This window comes from Auxenochlorella protothecoides (genome assembly GCF_000733215.1).
Source record: "Auxenochlorella protothecoides strain 0710 unplaced genomic scaffold scaffold18, whole genome shotgun sequence".
Taxonomy (NCBI): Eukaryota; Viridiplantae; Chlorophyta; class Trebouxiophyceae; order Chlorellales; family Chlorellaceae; genus Auxenochlorella; species Auxenochlorella protothecoides.
In genome coordinates, this window is record NW_011934213.1 from 1,048,769 (window position 1) to 1,066,049 (window position 17,281).

The 17,281-nt window shown below is 64.3% G+C and overlaps 6 protein-coding genes across 6 annotated transcripts in view; 2 read left to right on the forward strand and 4 right to left on the reverse strand.

The window, feature by feature from the left end:
* F751_1983 (Serine/threonine-protein kinase TOR) overlaps positions 1–3,211 on the reverse strand; it is a gene marked incomplete at both ends in the record, with an annotated part of 15,445 nt that extends 12,234 nt beyond the window's left edge. Inside the window, 8 exons of the mRNA XM_011399690.1 lie at positions 23–320; positions 527–936; positions 1,128–1,132; positions 1,249–1,477; positions 1,717–2,275; positions 2,554–2,798; positions 2,906–3,022; positions 3,121–3,211. Coding sequence (XP_011397992.1) covers positions 23–320; positions 527–936; positions 1,128–1,132; positions 1,249–1,477; positions 1,717–2,275; positions 2,554–2,798; positions 2,906–3,022; positions 3,121–3,211 — 1,954 coding nt within the window. The remainder of the gene's footprint in view (positions 1–22; positions 321–526; positions 937–1,127; positions 1,133–1,248; positions 1,478–1,716; positions 2,276–2,553; positions 2,799–2,905; positions 3,023–3,120) is intronic.
* Positions 3,212–3,610: 399 nt separating this feature from the next.
* On the forward strand, positions 3,611–5,901 carry F751_1984 (RNA polymerase II transcription factor B subunit 2; the record flags this gene model as incomplete). Its single annotated transcript, XM_011399691.1, has 8 exons — positions 3,611–3,767; positions 3,891–4,059; positions 4,409–4,479; positions 4,583–4,678; positions 4,779–4,925; positions 5,100–5,205; positions 5,331–5,544; positions 5,668–5,901. The coding sequence occupies 8 exons, from the start codon at positions 3,611–3,613 to the stop codon at positions 5,899–5,901; spliced, it is 1,194 nt and encodes a 397-aa protein (XP_011397993.1).
* Positions 5,902–6,147: 246 nt separating this feature from the next.
* On the forward strand, positions 6,148–8,059 carry F751_1985 (KRR1 small subunit processome component-like protein; the record flags this gene model as incomplete). Its single annotated transcript, XM_011399692.1, has 6 exons — positions 6,148–6,222; positions 6,347–6,476; positions 6,605–6,792; positions 6,992–7,201; positions 7,443–7,841; positions 8,042–8,059. The coding sequence occupies 6 exons, from the start codon at positions 6,148–6,150 to the stop codon at positions 8,057–8,059; spliced, it is 1,020 nt and encodes a 339-aa protein (XP_011397994.1).
* Positions 8,060–8,091: 32 nt separating this feature from the next.
* On the reverse strand, positions 8,092–9,351 carry F751_1986 (Adenylate kinase 1, mitochondrial; the record flags this gene model as incomplete). The annotated part of the gene is made up of 4 exons (XM_011399693.1): positions 8,092–8,445; positions 8,688–8,888; positions 9,003–9,119; positions 9,217–9,351. The coding sequence occupies 4 exons, from the start codon at positions 9,349–9,351 to the stop codon at positions 8,092–8,094; spliced, it is 807 nt and encodes a 268-aa protein (XP_011397995.1).
* Positions 9,352–9,864: 513 nt separating this feature from the next.
* F751_1987 (Sucrose-phosphate synthase) lies at positions 9,865–15,943 on the reverse strand (the record flags this gene model as incomplete). The annotated part of the gene is made up of 14 exons (XM_011399694.1): positions 9,865–10,026; positions 10,157–10,375; positions 10,579–10,794; positions 11,090–11,196; positions 11,348–11,456; positions 11,686–11,870; positions 12,050–12,158; positions 12,358–12,507; positions 12,771–13,037; positions 13,231–13,354; positions 13,546–15,269; positions 15,464–15,539; positions 15,695–15,788; positions 15,889–15,943. The coding sequence occupies 14 exons, from the start codon at positions 15,941–15,943 to the stop codon at positions 9,865–9,867; spliced, it is 3,597 nt and encodes a 1,198-aa protein (XP_011397996.1).
* A 360-nt stretch (positions 15,944–16,303) lies between these two features.
* Positions 16,304–17,281, reverse strand: part of F751_1988 (Mitochondrial substrate carrier family protein X) — a gene marked incomplete at both ends in the record, with an annotated part of 2,684 nt that continues 1,706 nt past the window's right edge. The window contains 2 exons of the mRNA XM_011399695.1: positions 16,304–16,522; positions 16,856–17,050. Coding sequence (XP_011397997.1) covers positions 16,304–16,522; positions 16,856–17,050 — 414 coding nt within the window. The remainder of the gene's footprint in view (positions 16,523–16,855; positions 17,051–17,281) is intronic.

Consider the following 17,281-nt stretch of genomic DNA (forward strand, 5'->3'; position numbering starts at 1 on the left):
CCCCCCCCCCCCCGGGCCTCACCCTCTCGCTGGCGCGTGTCCGGCGCACACTCCATATCGGAGAGGAGCTGGAGCAGGTGGCGGCGTAGCGCGGGCATGACGAAGGCCGGGTTCACCGCGCCCAGCGAACCCGCCAGCTGCAGCGTCAGAGAGCGCACGCCACTGGACTCGTCATTCAGCGCGATGAACAGGATGCCCAGCGCCTCGGACTGGGCCAGGCTGGAGGCCAGGCTGCGCGCCTTGACAAAGGCCTGCAGCACCGCCTTGCGCACGCTGACCGCCAGGTCGGATACCGCGCTGGTCAGCAGCCGCTGCACGATCTGAACGGGATTATTTTGGTCAGGGGGTTGAGTGCACCAGAGGGGTTGACCTGGGGTTGTGATCGGAGATTGGGACTGGGGACGGGTCCAGTGGCATGCAGGCATACTCCCACCTGCCATCACACCGGCATCCCGGCCCCCAGTCAACCTCCTCCCCCGAAACCACCACCAGTGATGGCCCACCACCACACCCCACACCCACCCACCTTGTCCACGATGCGGAGCTGGGAGGAGTGGATGCGACGCCCGTCGCGGCGCCCGTACTCCACGTGGTCCTCCACGCCGTGGCAGGCCGCCAGCACCGCCGCGCGGCGGATGGACGCCTCGCCGTTGTCCAGGCAGGGCACCACATGGTCGCGGATGAACTCCAGCAGCGAGTGCGGCGCAAACCGGAACTGGGCAAAGGTCTGCAGCGCCATGCGCGTCAGCGCCTGGCCCTGCAGCTCGCCCACTGCCAGCGCGGCCTGCAGCGCCGCCACGGTGGCGGGCGGTGTCAGCGCGCCGTGCGTGCGCCGCGCCAGCACCAGCGACAGCAGGTCCAGCAGCAGCTCCTGCACACGCGGGAGCAGGTCGGGCAGAGCCCGCGTGATCTGGTGCAGCGCGTGCACCAGGGACTCTGTTGGTTGAGAGGGGAGGGGAGGGGAGAAAGGAGGGAGCAGAGGTCGGGCGAAGGGGTGGAGAAACCGGGAGGCGTGAGATTGGATCGACGCGCCGCTAGTCAGGCGAGCTTTTGGGGCGCCCTGCTCTCCTCAGGACATCCACCCCACCCCAACCCCCTTGATAATTGCGACATCCTCTCAAACCCACTCCAACTAATTGCTTTTTCTTCGCGTGTGGTCCCCCCACCCCACCCCACCCCCGCCTTCACCACCCCCCCCCACCCCACCCCACCCACCCCCCCCACCCACCCGACAGCCCGGTCTGGAACATGGGCTCCAGGAGGAGGGGGATGTAGGGCTGCCAGTCCCGGCCCAGCGCCACCGCCAGCGTGCCCGCGCAGTGCAGCGCCTCGGAGCACGGCGCCTTTGTCTTGGACCGGCCGAGCAGCGCATCGCGGATGTGCAGCGCGATGGGGCGCAGGTAATCCCCGCGTCGCAGCTTGCTGGCCACGCCCGCCGAGGACAGCGACGTCGACATCTCCGCGATCGCCGCGAAACCTGGTGTTTTGTGTGTGTGTAGGGGATGGGAAGAGAGCGGAGTGTCAGAAAAAGCAACCCAGGGGCCCCTCACCAGCGGCGCGTGCGGGCGCTGGGGAAGTGGGTGCCAGAGCACGCAGAAGGCGCATGGGCGTGCTGCGCTTGCCCCTGGCCGCTGGCCATCCAACGACCTCTCACTCCATGTTGCTGCACCCCCCTTCCCCCCTCCTCCTCACAACAACCACGGCGTCCCTGCCCACCTGCCCCCCGGTCGGCGGGCGAGCCGAGGACTGCCAGGAGGTGCTCGGTGGCGCTGTCCAGGTACGACTTGGTGAAGCGCTCCGGGGCGAAGGCGGCGAGGCGGGGGAGCAGCGTGATGATGGCGCGCCGGATCAGTTTCTCCTTGCTGTCGCGGAAGCGCAGCACCGTCTCGCACACCTCGCGGTACCTCGCCAGCATGAACTCGCCGGTGTGCCGGACCAGCTCGCCCAGGGCGAGCAGGGAGCCGTGCACGATCTCCACAGGCGCGGCGCGGGCCAGGCCGGCCTTGGTCTGCTCGAAGAGGCGGTAGTACCACTGCACGCGGTAGCGCGTCTCTCGCTTCTCGATCAGCACCAGGCAGGCCTGCAGCGCCGCCACCGCCGTCTCACGTATGTGCAGCTTGGGGTCGCGGATGCCATTCCAGATCGCCTCCACAAACACCTTGACGTGCACGTTGAAGACCGCGGGGGCGGCGATGGCCAGCTCATGGAGCACCAGGGTGCCGGCCAGGCGGTGGTACTCCGCGCGGTCGCTCAGCCAGGACAGGCCCAGCTTGACCTGCCGGGGCAGGGTGGCGGGGGGGGAGGGGGTCACGTGGGGATGGTCGGAGGGGGAGGGGGGCCTGGGAGGGGAGGGGCGCGAGGGTGGCAGGGCAGTGCTGGCTGGCCCTGGGGTTGGGCCGGTGCGGCTCCCTCGCACCATCCCCGCGAGGTCCTCCCCTCGCTCTCGACATGCCGTCACCCACTCGGCACCGCCACCCCACCCGCATGCACCGCCAGCGGGCGGGCGGCAGACGCGACACCCCACCCCCCCGCCCCCGGCCACCCAGGCCCCACCTGCTCCTCCACCACCCCCGCCATCAGCGCCCCGCCGGCCTTCACTGTGTGGCCCAGCGTCCGCGCGGCAAACTCCATGAGCTGCTGGTCGGAGGCCGGCTGGAAGACCTCCATCAGCAGCTTGACCAGGTCTGCCAGCCGGGCTGGGGAGCCGCTGTACATCTTGGACCCCGCCAGCTCCTCGATGGCCACCAGCCCGCCCATGCGCTCCGCCACATCATTGCGTGGGGGGGGGGGGGGGGGGGCTGATGGAGCCACCTATCCCTGGGATGCTACCCCAAGCGGGGCACCCCACCCAGCAGCACCCTGCTTCACGGGCACGCTCCTGACCCCTCTGACCTCCGGATGAGACTCTTGATCCTCTGGTTCATCTCCAGGGCGAACCTGTTGAACCTCTCTCCCGTGAAGTTGCGGGCCTCGCTGTCGACAAATTCCCGGAGCACATGGTCGTCCCGGCGCTCCTGGAAACCTGCAGGGGCATCGGCAGGGCAGTTCTTTGGGCACAACCGTGCGCAAATATGCCCACTGCACTGGCTACGACATCCATGACCTGGGCCCCACACCCACCTGGCTGGCATATCTCGGCGAGGATCCGCGACAGGGTGTCCAGCTTCATCGGGACCTTCTGCGGCTGCTGGTACGATAGAGTAGCAGACATGACACTGCGTCACCAGTCCTCCAGCATCGGCGATCTTCAGAGGGAAGGGTTGCCAGCCCTCACAGCTCTCGGCGTGCGAGGGTCATGGCTGTGAGACCCCAATCCTGCTGAAGCGAAATTCAGGATGGCATCGTGTCTCCGATCACAACACATTATGGCGCATCATCACTATCAGAAGGTACCGACGCCGTCCCTCCTGCAGTGTAAGTGTGTGCCCCTGCCGGGTTACAACCCTGCTCCGGCATCGCTCCCCCGCGCGCCCTGGGGGTGCTGCTCCATGTCCAGGACTTTACGCGATCAGGGGGACGGTGGAGTTCCACAGCACGTTGTTGACATTTATATTCGCACAATGTAGTAGAGATTGTTACTCAGCATAGACTGTGTGTTGGCTGCCAGGAGATGGACATCATCGAGTACCTGGAATCCCTCCCGACAGTAAAGGTTGCACCCCTGTACACCAGTTCCATCATCTGCCGGGTAATCCTGCAGCACCTGCCCCCGCTAGCTGCTCAGTATGTTGCACGGCTGCTCTTGGTGCCGGAGGGGACATCTGAAGGTGCGGCCAGGGCGCATGGGCTTGCATGACGGTATGGCCCTTCCCCACCTGGGCCGGCTCTGAGTTGGCCTGGCATGATTCCATGCTCCTGGGCATCACACCTCTCTTACCCTACTCCCACAGCTTTAATCTCGTCGTGGCCCACGCGGGAGGCTGCCACTGCCCATGAGGTTGCGCTGGAGACACTGGTGCGGCTCAACCTGTTCCAAGGCTACCGCGACAAGCTCGGACAGCAGCTGTACAGGCTGCACGATGCTTTCCGGGACCACATCTGCGCCTCTGGCTCGGCCAGGTGCGTACAAGTGCGCATATTTTCGGGGTGATCGAGTGCTTGACACACGTCACCTTCATCTCGCACAACAAACTCATGGAGCTGCCCATCGGTGCAGGGGATTGGCCTGGAATTCAAGTCTCCAGGATGTGCCCCGAGCGAATGTCACCCCTGAGAGCATCGCAGACTACGCACAGAAGCGATGGGAGGTGCGCTGGCGTGGGGGCCGCTCATCCTGAGCGAACGGTGGGTCCCTCATCCTGTGGGCGCCCTCAAACCCTCATCCATGCCTGCGTACGTCCCAACAGGAGATCTTGTTATTCTTGGTCGGATCGGCCAGCACCATCCCTGCCACGTCCGCGAACTCCAGGACCCTGGACGTGCCTGGTCTCCTGGTAGCCCTGGGCCTGATGTCCAACGACGGCCCTCATCACCAGCCCCGTGAGTGGCGGGAGGGTGCTCAACACATGCCAAAATTTGATTGCCCAGCGCAGCTCTGTTGACAGTCCTACCATGCACCCCTCTTGCCTCTCCGTCGGCACAGGGATCACCGAGGCTGGCTTCAAGTACCTGCTCCTCGACACCTTTCAGCAGCTCTGGACGCTGCTACGGCAGTATGCGGCGCAGGTGGAGGGAACAGGTGGGGAGGGCGAGGGCGGGAGAGGAGCGAGGAGTCAGGAGCCTGCCGGCCTGATGTGCCACCACGCCCCTCACATCCTAAACCCCCCATGCAAACGCAGAGGCGAGCCTCGCCGTCGTCTTGGAGTTTTTGCTGCAGCTGGGCAGCCTGGGGTGTCGGCCCCTGGTCCTGCAAGAACTTCCCCCCGTGGAGCAGGGGCTCGCACTGGACATGTGCCAGCTGGGTCTGCTCATGCCCTCCCAGCATGGTGGGCGGCACTCAGTATGTTGTGCCGTGATCGGCAGGGCAGAGGGACTCGCATGGCCTGGATTCTTGCGGTGCGCTGACTGGCAGGCGCTGGCGCCGCCTCTCAACTGCTGAGTGGCTGGGGCACCTTGCACTCCTTGCCCACCAGGACACCCGCCCGCCGCTCCGCCTGCAGGCACCACCCGCCTGCTGCTGGCGACGCCCTTGGCCAGGGTGCTGGCGGAGGGCGGCACGCAGCCCTCGGGTACCCGCGGCTTTGTCATCGTCGAGACTAATTTCAGGTGACGGGCCGGTGTGTGTGGTGGGGATGTATTGGCTCCCTGCCCGGGCCGCACCAGGTGCGCCTTTGCACCCCAGCGCCCCACCTCCCCGCTGCCAGGCCCACCCTCCGCCTCCTCACTCACAGGGTGTACGCCTACACCTCCTCAGCGGTGCAGCAGGCTATCCTTCAGTTCTTCGTGCGCTGCGACGTGCTGCTGCCCAATCTGTTTGTGGGCAGCATCACGCGCGAGAGCGTGCTGGAGGCCCTGGAAAGCGGGGCCACGGGCGACCAGATCGTGGCCTACCTGCGCCAGCACGCCCACCCCCGCGTGGAGGCCCGGGTGCCCACCGTGCCCGGGGTGAGGAGAAAGGGAGGGAGGGGGGGAGGGGGGGAAAGGGATGTTCTAGCATGCATGGACATCGGAGCATTTGGCGTCAGGCTCCTGTGCCGTCACCAGCCTTTATTACCTTGCCCATGCCAGGTGGTGACCGACCAGATCCGACTGTGGGATAAGGAGCTGCGGCGACTGCAGGCCACGCGCAGCGTCCTCTACAGCAATTTTGAGTCGGCCGACCTGTTTCGACGTTTTGCGGAGGCGGTGCGGCACCTGGCCGTATATGTGGGCCAGGAGAAGCAGCAGGTGGTGGTGCCTGCGGAGCACCATGAGCACTGCAAAGCTGAGATCAAGGCGCTCAAGCTGGAGCTGGGCATTTAGTGTACCATACCTGTAAGATTGAGCAGGTATTTCGTCATAGTGAGAGAATGGTAATCACCATTGGGGATCGGGAGGGCGACCGATGGATGGATGTCGCCGCGCCCGCGCCCACCGTCGTTCTCATGGGCGAGTGTGAACTGGCATGCAGACGATGCACTCGCAACACACCAATTACATGCATGACTAAATTTGATACAAAATACTGAGACAGGAGTTCCACTGCTTGCTGAAGCGAGGAAAGTTCCGATGTCGGACGAGTCGGCGGAGGAGAAGCCCGGAGACACCTTTGAGGACAAGAGGGGGCCGCGCGTGAAGGGAAAGGTAACACAGGCTGGTATAAGGAATTTACTACTCGGTAGAACTCAATGCTGCTAGTATGCTGCGTGTACGGCAGCGTCGGCCACGGCTCATGCCCCGTGTGTGCTTTCTCACTACCTCCCTGCAGCATCGCAAGGAGAAGCCATGGGACCATGACGGCATCAACCACTGGGAAGTGCAACCCTTCAAGAAGGAGGAGAATCCGAGTGGTCTTCTGGAGGAGAGCGCCTTTGCGACCCTGTTCCCAAAGTATAGAGGTGAGCTTGCTTTGGGGAACTGGCTGGGCCGTCATGCGCTGACGGGATCCCATCATCAGGAGGTGTGGTTCAGGCTCACATTGCCAGAAGCAAGCTCCCAGCACCCGTACAACCCCTCGTTGACACAGAAAAGTACCTGCGTGAGGTCTGGTCAGCCGTGACCCGGGCCCTGAAGGAGCATGGCGTGGCATGCGAGCTCAATCTGGTGGAGGGCTCCATGTCCGTGCGCACCACGCTCAAGACCTACGATCCCTACATCATCCTCAAGGCCCGGGACGTGATCAAGCTGCTGGCCCGCAGCGTCCCCGCGCCCCAGGTGAGGATGCAGCAGGGCTGCTCTGGGTGGAGGCTGTTGAGGAGGACACGGAGGGCATCCCTGGACCTGGGGGAGCCGCTTGAGCTGACTCACCTGTGCAATGTAGATGGTGCATGCACATTTACAAGGAGCCTGGGTCCTCCTGGGGCTATTTGCCAAGACAGTTTCCCCTCCGCCCCAACACTCTTTCTTCTTGCAGGCCCTGAAGGTGTTGGAGGATGATATGCAGTGCGACATCATCAAGATCGGGGGCCTCATCCGGAACAAGGAGAAGTTCACGAAGAGGCGACAGCGCCTCATCGGGCCCAACGGCGCAACCCTGAAGGCCCTGGAGCTGCTCACCGGCTGCTTCATCCTGGTCCAGGGCAACACGGTGGCGGCCATGGGGGGCTGGAAGGGTCTCAAGCAGGTACGGAAGTTGTCGCGGAGCACGACTGGTAGAATGAGGACAGACATGTGCATTGTGGACAAGCGGGTGCGGAGCTTCCCCGTGCGCCACATTGAGCGCGCCCTCCGGTGCCTGGCGCTTTGGCTGACGCTCCCCTCGGGGCTGCAACTTGTCAGCTGAGGGCTGCTATCAGCTGCAGATTCTCCTTCCCCCCCACACACACAACAAAAACAACACTCACCCTCCCACTCAATTCCCCCAGGTCCGTCGTGTGGTGGAGGACTGCATCAAGAACATCCACCCCATCTACCACATCAAGACGCTGATGATCAAGCGCGAGCTGGCCAAGGACCCCACCCTGGCCACGGAGAACTGGGACCGCTTCCTGCCCAACTTCAAGAAGAAGAACGTGAAGCGGAGAGCGGCGGTGATCAAGCCCAAGGCGCCCTACACCCCCTTCCCCCCCGCCCAGCCCCTCAGCAAGGTGGACCGGATGCTGGAGTCGGGCGAGTACTTCCTGACCAAGGACCAGCAGGCAGCGCGCGCGCGCATGGCCAAGTCCGCGGCCCAGGCCAGCAAGACGGATGAGCGGAAGCGGAAACGGGAGGCGGAATTTGTCGCGCCCAAGGAGGAGGCAGGGGCACGGGGACGTGACGTGGAGGTGGCGCCGCCGGCCGCGCAGGAGTCGGATGCGGCTGAGCTGGCCAAATCGTTGAAAAAGAAGCTGAAGAAGAAGAAGCAGAAGGAGTAGGCGGCTCTGGTGCATGCACGGTCCTTGCCCTCCATGCATCGCCTTCCTCTGCCCCCAGTGTACTCGCCAGTCCCTCCACCCGATGCCAGGCTCAATTTCTTTGTCTACAGAGGTTCAGTTCGACGTGAAACAAAAGGAAAAGTTGTTTTACCAGAATCGCTCAGGCCACCGCCGCCTCCTGCTGGCTCGGCAGCCCCTTGAGCACCTCCAGCAGGCGTGGTAGCGTCTCGGGGATGCCGCCCGTGATCTCAAAGTCCACCAGCGTGCCGCGCGCAGCGTAAAACTCTTCCACGGGCCGCGCAGCGGCGTGGTAGACCTCCAGGCGCCGGCGAATGGTCGGCTCGTTGTCGTCGCTGCGCTGCTCCAGGTGCGGCAGGCAAGCCGTCGGCGGGTCCAGCGGCGGCATCACGATTTCGGGCTGATCCGCCGTGGCTGGCAGGTAGATGTCCGCGATGTTGTAGTTGGACCCGCACTTTTTGCAGATGCGGCGCCCCATGCACTTCTCCACCAGGATCTGAGGGGGTGTTGAGAAGGGGGGAGGGAGAGGAAGGAGCATGGGCCAGAGGGCTGGGGGCTGACAACTCGGGGGCCACCAAGACCCTCCAGCGGTGACAGTGGCAGGATGCAGGGCATGGCGCAGGGGGCCAAAATTGGAGCCTGAGATCAGAGTCCCAGTTCAATTTCGGCCCTCCTTTCCAGTTTTAGTTGGCGGCCATTCCACCCCCAATCTAGCAGAATCACCCCCAAAAGACGCACCTCTTGCCGCAAGGACAGGTTTAGAGCGAGCTGGACGTTACCTATCTCCTCCAGGGCATCCGCCTGCTCCGCGGTGCGAGGGAAGCCGTCCAGCAGGAAGGAGGTGATGCCGCGGGAGGAACTGAGTCGCATGCGCTCGCGCATGACCTTCAGGATGAGGGCATCGGGGAGGAGGGCCCCGGTGTCCACGATGGACTTCATCTGCGAGCACGCAATGTGGCAGAGGCTTGGTGCATGCGTGCGGTCATCAAAGCGGCAGGCTGCCGGACAGATGCATCGAGGAGCGCGTGCTGCAGGACCCCCAGGGGAACCTACCTCTGCTCCCAGCTGGCTCCCGCTCTTCATCTCCGCACGGACCAGATCCCCTGCTGCGATGTGGTCCATGCCAAAAGCCTTGGCCACACGGACAGAGTAGGTCCCCTTGCCCACGCCCTAAACGTGGGAAAGGGGGAGCGTGGCAAGGTTAGTCATGGTTGACGCGTCGTGCTTCGGGTTGGCCCTCCCCTTCTCCAGGTCGCCGAGATCTTACCGGTGGTCCCAGGAACACCCATACTGTAGGTGCCTCAACGGCGCTCGTGAAGGCCTGGCGCAGCTGCTGGGCGAAAGCCCCTCGGCTGGTGAAGGCAGCTGCTGCCCGACAGGCCGTCCTTAGCACACCTGCCATCGCGCTGTCCTCAAAGCCAGGAATATGTCCAAGACAAGTATATTTACAGCATGTATACCATTTGAAGTTCGTATTGCTACCTGTGCATGGTGCTGCCTTTACTGCGGACAAGTTGCCCTGCGCATGGTAACTGCGCGCGCGCGCTTACCTTGTTGCACTCTCCACACAGGAACATCACAACAGGCGATTTCAAAAGGAAACCAGTACAGAGGGGGAGAGAATACAAGGATGCAGACAAGGTGAAGGTTGGTGTTGGGGGCCTGTTTGAAAGGTGTATAAAGAGGTGAAGATCAAGTGGGTTCCATGGGGTGGCTACTGCATTGCATGGGGGCCTGTTATTCTCAGAGGGGAAGTTTTGCTCCCCGCAATGGGAGCACCGGCCGACCCCAGGCACACATGCGTGCAGGGGCCTGGTACTGTGGGGGATCGCCAAGTGGCCAGCACGTCGCAGCCCTCGTCCCAGCACGCTTCTACCCCGGGCTGGGCGGAGCTTGGAGCCCCCTCGCCCGCTCACTACTTGGCCAGCTTGGCCAGCAGCGTGTCCGCGAAGCTGTCCGGTGCCTCCACGCTCACGCGGTCGCCGTAGGAGGCCCAGGGCTGGAGGTCCACGCCAAACTGGTCCAGGAGCTCATCCTGGGGCAGCTTGTCCTTGGACTCCACCGGCACCACCACCGCCTGTAGAGGGAGGATTGCAGAAGGGGAAGGGGGGGTTCAAGCCACATCGGATGCTTGGGTGGGCCATTAGGAGAGAAGGCTGGATACCCTCTAGGGAATCAGTGCCATGGGGGCAAGGACCAGCACTCACCCGCTGCATTCCGGCCAGAAGGTCGGCCAGGTCGTTGGTGTGGCTGGACACCGTCATGGCCTTTGCCTCCTCGCCACGCGTGGAGGGCACGAGGGCCACCACGGTCACGCTCTCCAGGTCGTTGCCCCAGAGGCGGGCAAGAAAGCGCAGCGCCAGCGCGCGGCTGGCCCTCACGGGCGTGATGTGCAGTGCCGCGGTGTGGCTGGAGCCGCGAGGGATCTGTGCCAGGGGAGGACAGCGCGGAATGGGCCATGAGCAGAGCGGGAGTCGGGGTGTGGGGGTGGACCGGGGCCGCTCGCGAGGACGCAAGCTCACTCGGTGTCCGAGGGTCGGCCACTTGATTCAAGCCGGCAGTGAACAAGGTAACCAGCCCCCACACAAGGTAGCCCTTCTCTTCCTAACCCCCACAAACCCTCACATACCATCTGCAGGGTGTAGGAGGCGCGGAAGCCCTTGCTGCGCAGGCGGCGCTTGAGGCGGTCGGTGACGGTGGCGGCCAGGGCCACGCCCTTGGTGTCCTTGGCGCGCGGACCCATGCCCACGGCCAGGATGGACTGTGTCTCCGGGTCCAGCTCGATGCAGAAGTGGCGCGGGTGGACGCCCACCTCGGGGGCCTCCACCACATTGTACAGGAGCTCCTGTGGGTGGGATTCCGGGTTGAGGGATGGTGTGTGGGTGGGTTCGAATATGATTGGAAATGATCTTGGCCAAGGGGAGCGGAGCAGGCAGCAGGCTGGGAGCCCGCAACGGGTGCCGAGCGCTGTAGCTCCCGTGGTGTTCCGCATGCCAGGCAGGCATGGAGCGCGAGGCAACTCCCTGCTGATGCTGTTGTCACCAGGGCCGGGAGCTATACATGACTCGTTGCCCTCATCCAGGTCTCAAGGGGACAGCAACCTGTGGCTCCCACCCATCTTCTCCAGCACCGACACCCACCTTGAGTCTGGGCAGGGCCTTGGAGTTGTCGCCAGGCGCAGGGCGGCTCACGATCTTCCGCAGGGTGCGGTACAAGGAGGTCCGGTCCCACTCAAACTCGATCAGGGCTGTGAGGTGACAGAGATGGGGGAAGGGGACTTCTTGGCAACGCAAGCGACCTAGAAAACCTCACCAAAGTCTCTATGCAGAATCTCAAATTGTCGAGGATTGCCATTCAAACAAGCAGCGCCACCTTCCTAACCCCCAAACTCCACTCACATTGATACCCCTCGTCGGCGTCCCACTCCCCGTTGTCTGCGCGGTGCCAGGTGTCGGCGCCGCTGTTGCACACCATGAAGTCGATGCTCTCCAGGTCCACGCCTTCCCTCTGTAGGGACAGGGAGCTTGCGGCAATCGTGAGAATTATTCAGCGTCAACGCAGGGTCTCAGGAGGCTCTGTTTCTACATTGCATGCATGCATGCGCACCCTGGCTTGCTCCCAGTGTCTGCGTCGACTATGTTGTCCACCACGCTGTTCAAGCAGAATGTAGGGGTCGGGCATTCAGGCACCCTCATCTCCCATCCTCTGACACTTGTATCCAAAATAATCCATGCACCTGGAGGAGGGCCTTGGAGGTCTCGAAGCCCATCATGGAGAGCACGCCCGCCCCCACGCTGGCGCCAGCGGCCTCCACCTTCTTCTGGAGGGAGAGGATGGCAGCCGCCACGTCACCAACACATGCCTCGTGGTCCAGGCTGAAGAAGACCAGGTGGTCGCGCTCGATGCCGGCGGGAGACTTGTCTGTGGTGGTGGTGCGAGCGGTAGCAGGGAGGAAGTCGTTGAAGGAGGCAGCTGGGAGACGCGAGCTGGTGGAGTAGTGACCATACGAGAAATCTCTCATTCACATGCGACCAGGGCAGAAGCGCCCATCAGCTCCGTTCAAAGTGCTCCCTCCGCCTGCCATCGAAATACCAACTCACTTGGTTTGGGTGCCTCTGCCCCATGGCTCTGCAGCAGTGCCATGTCATCGGTGCTGATGCCGCTGATGTTGCGGCGGATGGGCTGCAGGTTGCTGGGCCCGTGGCCATGCTGTGGTGGTATGCGGGGTGGAGCCAAGGGTGTATTATATGTGTGGGTGGCCTGGCGTTGAGTTTTCTGCACTCATACTTGTATGACTAGCATGCGAGTGGCACGCACCCATCAGCAGGGTCAGTTTTTCAGGCTGAATCGCAAGGAACCCGTGACATCAACACCCCTTGCTCCCGCCCCCCCCCCCCCCTCCACGCACCAGTTTGCTGGAGCGGGAGGGCTGCGGCAGGCTGAAGTGGCGGTCCATGGCCGTGGTCTCCTGCTTCTTCACGTGGGCGTCGTTGTCCTCCAGTGCACTCTTCAGCGCCACCCGGCTGTCCAGCAGGCCAGACATGGTGCGGTCATGGCGCTGCAAGAATGGAAGAATGGGTGGAGGGAGGGGATGTCAAGGGGGGGGGGGGATGGGGAGGAGGGGGGGGGGGGCGCGCGCGGCCATTGGGGTATGGATGCTGAAGGGGGGGTACTACATGCTCTCCCTCCGCCATTCAGCGCATGGTACACGAGCATGGTGACCTTGTCGCCTTGCTTCCAGGCGCTCGCGCCCCACCGCCCCAGAGCCAGTCGCAGCCCACGGCCTCTGAGACCCATGCAAACCAACTCCTGCCTGCCCACCTTGTAGCTCTTGATAAAGCGGACCTCCGCATCCAGGGCCTCCACGTAGCGCTTGACATGGGAGGGCCAGGAGTAGGCCATGATGTTGTTGACCCCGGCCTTGCTCATCTCATCCCAGGTCTGGGAGTTGGTCAGGATCTTGAGCAGCGCCGCGATGACCGCCTGGGTGTCGGTGGGGTCCACGGTGACGCCGTGGTGAAGCGTGGCCATGATGTCCACGGGGCCGCCGTTGGCCGTGGCCACGGTGGGAGCGCCGTGCGCGGCAGCCTGGGGTACAGCCGTGTGTGAAGAGTGTGTGAGAGTGTGTGAGTGCAGCCAAGGTGCGGTAGGAAGTAGGGGGTGAGATTGAGGGCCCTGAGCGTCAAGAAACATGCCCCATTCCCCCACATGAGGCACGCTGCTGTGAAAGGACACCAGGGCCATGGGGCCCAGGTCTCCTGTTCAAACCCACAGCACCCACCTCAATGACGGTGAGGCCAAAGGGCTCCTGCAGGGCTATGTTGGTGAAGACGCCGCGCGTGGAGGTGGCAAATTTGTAGATGTCGGAGATGTCGGCCTGGGTGTGATGCTTTGGGTACGCCACGCTGCGAAAAGGGGGGGATTGGTGTTGGGAGGAGGTGAGAGGGCTCGAGACCCTTTGAGGGGATGACATGGACTGGCAAGGGAACATGGGAGCGGTGCAGGCGGTTCGGCCCGCGACACCGCACACCCTGATGCAGGCCAGGGCGTCCCCTCGGACCCCTTCAGACCCCCCGACCCCTCAGACTTGGCGCACCTGCCATGGAGGTCGTACTTGTCGATGAGCTTGAGCACCTGAACCAGGACCTTCTGCGTCCCCGTGGACATGGACTCGATGTCGTCGCGATTGCCCATGATGAGCACCAGGTTGCTGAGCTCGCGCAGCATGGGCGACTCGCCAAAGGCGCGCACTAGCGTGACCAGGTTCTTCTTGGGATCGGGGCGCGACATGGCCAGGATGGCGGGCTTCAGTGGGTTGCGCAGGAAGCGCGCGATGTCCTGCCAGATGCGCGGGCCCTCGGGGATGAGCGCCACGCGCGGGTCCAGCGTGTCTGGCACGCGTGGGGTCTGCGCCGCCGGGGACGGAGGGGGCGTCCCCCCCCCCGCAACGGCGTCACCGCTAGCCTGGGTCTGGGCCGCCGGCGCGGCGGGCGCGAGCTCGCGCTCGGCGAAGGCGGCGCGCGCGGCCTCGAACTCTTTGACCACGGGGTCGGCGGGGATGGTGACCTTGAGGTTGCTGAAGTCCAGCCCCGGCGGCGAGACCTTGAGCAGGGGCATGTGGCGGCCGTAGGAGCGGCGGAAGTGCAGCACGCGGGCCAGACCCGGGGAGTAGCCGTCGTACAGCCCCCACTGCTCGTCGATCTCCTGCTGCGTGGAGGTGAAGACCATGAGCGCGGTGTCGAGCGCGCGCTCCTCCGCCTCGATGCGCCGTCCGATGGCATAGGCCTCCTCGATCTCGCGCCGCGTCATGGCGCCGCCCTTCAGCAGGTGCTCCAGCTTGTTGCGCCCCAGGGAGTGCCCCGTCATGACCATGTGCGCGTCCAGGCTGCTGGCCATGAGCACCGCCACCTCCCCTGCGTCGGCGTAGTGCCCGTGCACCGCATACAGCTCGCAGCGGCGCCCGCCCTCGGCCATGCGCGCCAGCTGGCGCCCGGCGTGCGCGATGCCGCGGTCCGCAAACTCGCGCACGTGGGGCCAGAGCAGCTCCTTGCGCACGTACTCGTCGGGCGGGCCGCAGGGCAGGCGCACGATGAAGGCGCCGCCCGTGTCCCCCGCGCCTCGCGCCAGGCACTCCTCCTCCACGCTGTACGATGCGTCCACGCCCGGGTCGGTGATTTGCCGCGTCAGCAGCTCCACGCGGTGCACGGCGGGGTGAAGGGCCATGGCCTTGGTCAGCTCTACCACGTACTTGACTTGGCCGCCGGTGTCGGAGTCGCGGCCCAGCTCCATGTGCTCGCCGCGGACCAGGCCGTGCAGGGAGATGAGGATGATGTACAGCTTGTCGTACACGCCGCCGGAGTCGGGGCCGAAGGGCGGGGTGCCCGACTGCAGTGGCGAAGGCGCGGCGTGGAACTCCTCGAACGCGGTGTCAAAGTGCACGCCGGGGCGGCGGCCCACCTTGACCTTGAGGTCGGCGCCGCTGCCGCCCTCGGCCTGCCATCCCGTCTGGCTGGGCAGCGGCCGCGGCTCGGGGGAGGGGGAGGGCACCGCGCTGGACAGCTTGGCCGAGGAGGCGGAGCGGCGCGCGGGGCGCCCTGCGCGCGGCTCGCCGCCGGGCGCGCCCGCCGCGCCCGCGCCCGCGGCGGACCCCTCGTCCTCGCTCAGCTCCTCGGGGGAGTGGATGCCGGAGTCCTCCTCCACCACCTCCTGCGGCCGGGAGCGCACCACGGTGGCGTGCTTTTTCTTCATGAACCAGATGCGCCAGGAGAGGTACTGCAGGCGGGCGTCCTTGTCGTTGCCGTGCTTGGTCACAGATGCGGCCTAGGGTTTGGAGGGGGGTGGAAGAGTATGGAAACGATCAGAGGGGAGTGCATCATGCGCAGTCAGAGCGGTGTAGACCATTGCTCCTCTCCTAAGCCTGCCCGTGCCAGGGTCTTGCAGGGAGGAGGGCCTCAGGCCCGTTTGTCGCCCTTTCCACTCGTCAGCCCACAGCAGCCAACACCCCAGCCGCCCACCCCCTTGCCATGCACCTTCAGCCATGCGGCGCTGAGGGCTTCCTCATTCAGGTTCAGCAGGCTCTGCACGTAGAATCTGCACATCGTGGGAGAGGGGTGGTGAGAGATGCGTGCCAGTCGCTTCCCCCACCCATAGGGTATTATGCCCATGCATGCATGCATGGGCGGAAACCCTACCCAACCGGCAGCCATTGCGGCCTGCAATCGGGCATCTGCACCATCGCGATGTACCTGTTGTATGTCGACCTATCCGACTCGGGGGCCTTCTTGGACTGCGCGGTCTTGGTCTCCCCGGCGTACTCGGAGGACAGGCCGTACGTGAGGACTGCGGGGAGCGATGCATGCGCACTCAGGTTCTTGTGAATGACGATGGATTCTACAGGGGAGGTGCATTGCGCAGGCATCCCCTGCACCCTCCCACTCACGGGCATTGAGATAACTCTCCACCCAGGCGTTCTGGGGTGTGGTCTCGGTCGCCATCCTTGGCGACTGCCGTCCCGGCCCTTCCAAATACAGATGAAAGTCTCAGATGTGCTGGAATGCGGGCGTGTGTGTCATTACGGTTCGCGGGCCGGCCTGCACAATCTGATGTGCGCCCATCAACCTCCCTTGCGCTGATTCGCGGGACGGGGGGCATTGGCCGGAAGCTGCCTGACCGTGGGGCCCTTCTCGGCTTGGAAAGCGGGAACTGTCAAGAGGCATTTGGCCTTTGCAAACTGCAAGAGAAGGCAGCAGGGAATCCGGGGGACAGGCCATGCAAGGCACACGAGCTCTGAGGGGGCAAAAAGAATGAGATGGCGGGCTTGATAAGGGGTACGAGGTCAGCCCCTGGCGCCCGATTTATTGTGAGGCCGCCTTGGACCCCGCATAGCGCGCGTCCTCGATCGCGTCCACCAGCGTCCCGCGGATGCCTGTCAGGATGAACACCGCCCCGATCAGCCTGAAGGTCCTGGGGAGCACGCCCGCGAAGAAGCCGCCGTAGCCCTCGGTGGCCACGATGTGGCGGGCCGTGGAGGCCACGCTGGAATAATGAGGGAATGCCGTGTTGTCTGGGTGGGCCTGCGGCGGGATTGAATGCAGGGGGGCGGGCTCTCAGGAGAGTGGGTGGCGTGACCGCGGGGAGGAGTCCCTGGTCGGCTGGTGGCCGGGTGTCTCATTGCAGCACACAACTGGGCGTGCCACAAGCCAGGCACCCGATCCGAGGTAGGATGCAGTGATGGGCGACTGCCCTCCTCTGCGCTGCCGAGCCGGTCTCTCCATACCACCGACTGTAGGAAGAGAACCCACAGCCCATCTCTATGCAATCGCTGCTCATCAGCTTCTGTCTTCAACCCAAACCTCCTTCCATTCCTTGTAATGCCACCCTCCCTGTGCCCTCCCCAGGCACCCCACCTGCATCCGCGTCTTGATGGTGTCTGCAGGGTGGCTGGTGAGCGTGGCGAGGATGCCGGCCGATACGCCGGACACGACGAGCGCCGCACCGGGGGTCCCCTCAAACGCAGAGTGCCCCGTCAGCTTGGCCTTCAGCAATGGGGCCACCCCGAGGTAGCCGGCGGTGTACAAAGACTCGCGCATCATGGTGGCTGCCTGTGGAGGAGGAGCACCGGAGTATTCTCGGGTTCAGGGAGGAGTATGGAGGGGTAGCTTGAGAGGGGGTGGAGCAGTGTAAAGCGCGGCTGGGCACCATGTGCCAGACTGAGCTATTAGACGCCCCATGCCGAGGTTCCACAGGTGGGAACGGGATGGAACATGACAGGCGAGGTATCCGCTCGTTTACTACCCCCCCCCCCCTCCCTCCTCCTCCCACCACGCCCACCA